Below are 5,740 nucleotides of genomic sequence, written 5' to 3'. Positions count from 1 at the left end.
CTCGGATCCGATTCATTAATTCCTAATAGTACTTGTGGTCCCAACTACATTTTTTTACGTCTATCATCCAGATACAGCTGTAGAACCTGTTCATGGTCCCAAATGCATTTGATAAAAGGAAATGCAGTTGATGGCCCGCAACGTTTGGGCAGCTAGCGTGGCACAATCATACCGCCTCACTGCTCCTCGAAGGGCGTGTCAAGTACTCCTACGTGGATGGTCTGGATGAAGGCACACACGTGGGTGGGTCCCTACCTGCATACAGGACACGGGCGCACATCGCAGAAGGGCGCAACAGAATGCACGGGCGAGCAGCTGCATGTTCAACAAATATTTGTAGTACTCCCAACTTCCCAAAAAACTTGCTCGTTTCTCGAGGAGTCAAAAAATCTCTAAATTTAACTAAGTTTATAAAAATATTATATATATTTAAATCTTAAATTGTGTTTATTATGAAAATATATTTCATGACTAATTCAATGATACTTATTACACATTATAAACATCAATATTTTTTATTTATATTTGGTCAAAATTTAGAATCTTTGACTGCTCAGGATGCGAGGTTTACATGGTTTTTAGGACGGAGGTAGTACATCTATGATTTGAATTTTTCCCACAATGGAAAGTCACTATAGGGTCCTTATGGAGCTAAAACTGGCAGTTCAGCACCTGCAAGCGATCAGCAACAAATTAAAAAAAATCCATAGAGATAAAGGACAAGTGATGGGAGTACGTGGAAGGCTCTGGATCATTCATTTGGTCATACCGAGACCTCTCTATTTCCCTGGCTGCAACGTTTCAGGGGTAGTTTTATCATTTTATAGTTTTGTCTTGATTTTCGTGTCCAAACCTACTCCGGTACTCCCTCAGTCTCAAAATAGATGTCGTTTTTGTTTTCAGTGTCCAACTTTCAATCACTCGTCTTATTCAAAAATTTAAAATAAATATTAAAAAATGCAAACTACATTTAAAGTACTTATGATTACGAACATAATAAAAAAAAATAAATAGTACTTATAAATCTTTTTTGAATAAGATGAACGGTTGGGCACTGAAAACAAAAATGACATGTATTGTGGGACGGAGGGAGTAGTTGTGGAGTACTGTGGGACGAAGCGAGTGCGCGCGCAAGGAATGGCTGGCAGGCGCAGGCGCAGCTGTACTGACCGAACCTACCGTCCGGACGCTAGTGGTGCCCCACTCCTTTCGCAGATGTCACCACGGTTTTTTTCCTTGGGCCTGATTGCTGTGTGTCGGGTGATGACAAATTGCTCTCTTCCCACAATTAACTATACGCGTTACGATGTTTTGTTTGACAGATAGAATATCACGAGCCACTCATCACTATCAGTATATATATAAAAAGAGCAACACGGTACTTAAGCAGAATACTTAATCACAAATCATAGATGGTAACAATGATTGAAGCTTTATAAATCAGCCGCCTTATTACAGCAAGGAAAAGAGACATGCCAAGACATGGCTGTCATCTACTTATTTATAAATAAATAAATGCACATCCATAGGTAGATTCTCATTGGTGCAACAAGAGGAGACGTTTGCTGGAGCTTATGCCTTCTAGTCATACTTGCCCTTGACAAGGTACTTGCACATCTTTTTCTGGGCGCAATTGATGAGAATTTCAGCAGAGTCAATACCTGTCAACAAATATACAATGCAAATTAACGCGGTAAGTGAAAAGCTTATATCATCATTAGAAATCTTGGCAAGCTCAAGGGTACTTATTGAAGACCTGCAAGATAAGCGCCATGGACATAGCCAGTGTATTTGTCGCTGGTGTGCTCACCAGTGAAGTACACCCTCCCAACCGGTGCCTAGAAGAGTGAGTTCAAAGGAAGTTAGGGTTCCTTTGGAACGTAGGAATTTCACAGGATTCGTATAGGAATTTCACAGGAATCAGTTCAATTTCACGGGAAAAACGCAGGAACAGGAAAATTTTCCCGTGTTCCAAAGGAGGGCTTATGCATGATTCATGCTAGGAATAGGATGCCAAAAATCACACTAGCGGCATATATAGGAGCACAAAATCAAAGATTTGTAGTATGATACCCTAAGCTGGTCGACTTCGTAGCGGCTGACACCGACTGGCCAGTTGGCGTAGGTGCCCTTGTAGAACCTGTCAGACCACCATCTCGGGACGAGGATGTCGGTGGCATCCGGGACGTCCTCGCCGGGGAACATCTTCCTCAGCACTTCCATGATCTCTGCCTTGGTCTGGTTGTCCGACTGCTGCTCAATACGCCTTGACTCCTCGTCAGTCACGGTCACAAGAAGGGCGTTGGCACCAGGATACTGCTTCTCAAGTTGCTGAGTATTGTTGCAAAATGTTCAGTATTCATTCATAATTTGATTGACTTGTGCCTGCCCATCAGCTTACAGTTGATGCTTTGTGTACCTGCCACGCTGCGTAGTAACCTCTCCTGGTGCTCGCGTAGAGGAAGAACTCTTTTCCTTTCCCTACAGGCCAGAACCTCTTGGGGAACTTGAGGAAGATCTTGGTGTACACGGCCATGTCGAATTGGTAGATCACCAGAATCTTCCATGTCTGGGACAGACAAGCAAAAATCGTTGACCAAAAAAAAACAAAAAAAAACTGAGACAGAGTATATAGTTGATGGAGGTAGGATAGGAACTGACAGGTAGTTTGGGCTTGAAGTGAATGAGATCGGTTTGCAGGACACCCAGGCTTGTAGAAACCATAACATAGTCTGCCTTGTACACCGACTTGTCCTCCGTCCTCACGGAGACACCAGAAGAAGAATAGCTGATCTCTGTCACCACCTATTATATATATATATATATATATATATATATATATATATATATACACACACACACACACACACACACACACACACACACATACTCCTATATGTTATTTGTTCTAGCATGTTATATGTACTTTATATGGCAGCAGCAGCCAGCAGCGTATCAAGAAGAATGCAAGCATGTGCTACCTTGTTGAGCAGCAGCCGTGGATCGACGATCTTTCCAGAGCTGTCGGTCTTGAGGTACTGGCCGGCGAGGTAGTGCACGACGGTCTCGTAGCCCAGATGGTCGGCGACGAAGTATTCGTCTTCGCCGAAGTCGGTGAACGTCGGGTTAGGGACGGTGGTCTGCAGGCTGGTCACGCGCGGCGGCTCCGCCCCCTCGAAGTCGTACTTGAAGTAGTCCACCACCATGTCCACCGGCGTCGCCGGCCCGTTCGGCTGGCTGTAGTTAGTTTAATTTGCACCTAATGTGATTGGTTAATCCATGGGTATATAATTCATCAAAAAATAAAAAACATAGGACCACGTACTGATCGTAGAGGCGCTGCATTGCAAGGATTGAAATGTCGTCGCTTCCACTGGCGGGCAAACTGGCAGACAGCTTCTCTCCTTTACTTTCCACGGCATCCGCTCGGTCAATTATCTTCTGAACGTAAGCTTCATCGTAGAGGCCACCGCTGCACAGCAAAATGCACACATGAACAAATATACAGTATAATAACACGTGTTTGTTGTCAAGTATAATAACATCTGTAGTTTTGTTTTGTAGTAACTCCCAAATTGAAAAACGGATGGGTAAGACTGGAGGCCGACGACCGCGAGCGCAGTGCCCCCACGCCGAGAGCTGCAGGCCTGGGGGAGACGACGGTCTGCTCCGGGAACCGCACCACCACGGACCCTGGCATCACCGCGAGCTCCGGCACCGTAACCCGAGCTGGAGACGACGGATCCGGCGTCGAGGGCCACGGATCTGGGCACAAACCAACGGCTGCAGGAGGAGGAGCTTGGGGAGGGCCGGCGAGATAGCAGAGGGATGGGAAAGGAAGGATACCATGGCAGCCTTTTTGAGCGCCACCGCCGCCACCGCTCGCCGGAGAGCAGCGGCGGCGGCCAAGGAGCAGACGGGCCGCCTCGACGGCGGAGTGCGTCGCCCCGACCCCCGAGCCGCCTCACAGGAGGCGACGCGAGGCGGTCTCTCGAGCTATGTGTTGCGAACTGCCGAATCAGTGGATGTTTTTTTTTCGTAAGAACTAACTGATTAGTTGATGTTTTTTTGTGACTTACTTATTAGGTTGGAGTTAAAAATGTTGATTTACAACAAATAAAATCAAAGTGAAGTATAGTTTGAACGGAACGGAGTAGGTATATACTCCTCCTTGTAGATGTTTGTGGCGACACTAAAGTCGGTGAGGAAGTTGCGGAGCTTGAGCGTTTCGTTGACGATGGGCCAGATGGGGTTCATCTTGCCGCCGTTGACGCCCTCCACCCAGTTGGCGCCGATCTCGACGTTGATGCCGGAGAAGTTCTTCTTGTGCATCCGGCCGCCGATGCGGTCCGTTGCTTCCAGAATCAGCAGGTCGGTTATCCCGGCCTCCGACAGCGTCTTAGCAGCCGAGATCCCTGCACAAAAATCAAGTATCCACAGCATATATTCCTCATCATATCGATCTCATCAACATGGTCAGGGCAGATGTGGTTGATATATGGCATATATATGATTACCGGACATGCCGGCGCCGACGATGATGACCCTGGGGCCGGCGGCTGCGGCGAGGGAGCCATGCTGTGCTACGGTCAGTGCTGCTAGGAGCACTGCTGCTGCTAGCACGAGAGCGCTGGACGTGGAGGAACTCATCTTCAGCAATCAGTGTGATATGTACTACCAGTGTGTTTATGCGTATTTATTTATATATAACACGAGAGATGCCCGTCAGCCCGTGCCTGCCTGCAGCTGCATTCGCCACCCCCCCCATGTTGCGGTCAATCCGTCCGACCTCCCGCACATGGTGGGACCCGCTCTTTTCTCTACTCTCTTAGCCTGGAACCTTATCACTTCCGAGATCCACTCGGTCTCCTCTCTTTTTTCTCTCTGAGCGTGGCAGGCGGCGGAGGGCGCAGAGCGGCAGCGACCCCCCTCGGCGGAGCGGCGACGACCTTTCTTGCACGAGCTCGCGGCCGGGGGCGGGGCGGAGCGGCGCGGCGTGGTTGGGCAGACGCAGCACGCGGCGGGCTTCCCGGAGGGAGCTCCGCGCGCGGCGCGGCAGCATGCTCCCCGGGCCTCGCCGGTGGCGGCAGGGATCTGCCCAGGCGCTCGCCCCCGGCTGCGGCAGCGCCGAGCTCCCTGGTAGTGGCGTTTTCTTTTTCTTTTGATTTTGATTTTTTTGATGCAAAAGTTTTTGTTCCGACTTTTTTTCGACTTTTGATGCAATTTTTTTAAAATTTTTTTCTTTTTTTCTCAAAACTTTCTCAAATTTTTTCTCGTCAAAGTCTTCTGGTCTCTCCAAATTTTTCCTTGAAAAATTTCTCCGAAAAAATTTTATTCAAAAAATACTGGACAACTTAATATTGGTGAAAAACTTTTCAGTCTATGGGAGAAAAACTTTTTCTTTCAAACTTTTTCTCATCAAAAGTTCCGGTCTCTTCAATTTTTTTCTTAAAAAGTTTCTTCAAAAATTTTTTGTCAAAAAAAATACTATTTCGACACGTGAAAAGAGAAATTTATCTCTTTTCAAAAAAAATTCAAAAAAAAATTATTCGGAATATTTTTGGACAAAAAAATTGATTCAAACTTTTACTTTATCTCTTTTTTTGATATAAATTTGTTTATAATTTGCATTATGTAAATTTTTTATACTTATCTAGTTGTATTTATCAACTGGATCAATCGTCAGGAATATAATTGGACGAGCTTACCAAGCGTGGCGTGGGATTCAATCGGAACTAGA

At 46.3% G+C, this 5,740-nt stretch overlaps 1 protein-coding gene across 2 annotated transcripts; it reads right to left on the bottom strand.

Moving 5' to 3' along the window:
- Nucleotides 1-1,378: 1,378 nt before the first annotated feature.
- Nucleotides 1,379-4,781, bottom strand: LOC120685306 (polyamine oxidase 1-like). 2 transcript variants are annotated; one of them, XM_039967141.1, is made up of 9 exons: nt 4,518-4,781; nt 4,166-4,415; nt 3,326-3,472; nt 2,982-3,237; nt 2,662-2,805; nt 2,420-2,569; nt 2,074-2,331; nt 1,757-1,838; nt 1,379-1,661 (listed from the first exon to the last, which is right to left on the bottom strand). In XM_039967141.1, the coding sequence occupies exons 1-9, from the start codon at nt 4,648-4,650 to the stop codon at nt 1,582-1,584; spliced, it is 1,500 nt and encodes a 499-aa protein (XP_039823075.1). In that variant the 5' UTR covers nt 4,651-4,781; the 3' UTR covers nt 1,379-1,581. The 2 variants fall into 2 exon arrangements, with proteins under 2 accessions (XP_039823075.1, XP_039823074.1); XM_039967140.1 differs by lacking the exon at nt 1,757-1,838 and having other exon boundaries at nt 1,407-1,661; nt 4,518-4,719.
- Between the last annotated feature and the right edge of the window lie 959 nt (nt 4,782-5,740).

The sequence above is a fragment of the Panicum virgatum genome, chromosome 8N (genome assembly GCF_016808335.1).
Source record: "Panicum virgatum strain AP13 chromosome 8N, P.virgatum_v5, whole genome shotgun sequence".
Lineage (NCBI taxonomy): Eukaryota > Viridiplantae > Streptophyta > Magnoliopsida > Poales > Poaceae > Panicum > Panicum virgatum.
The sequence above is the reverse complement of the archived record's forward strand: the minus strand, read 5'-3'. Positions and strand labels throughout refer to the sequence as shown.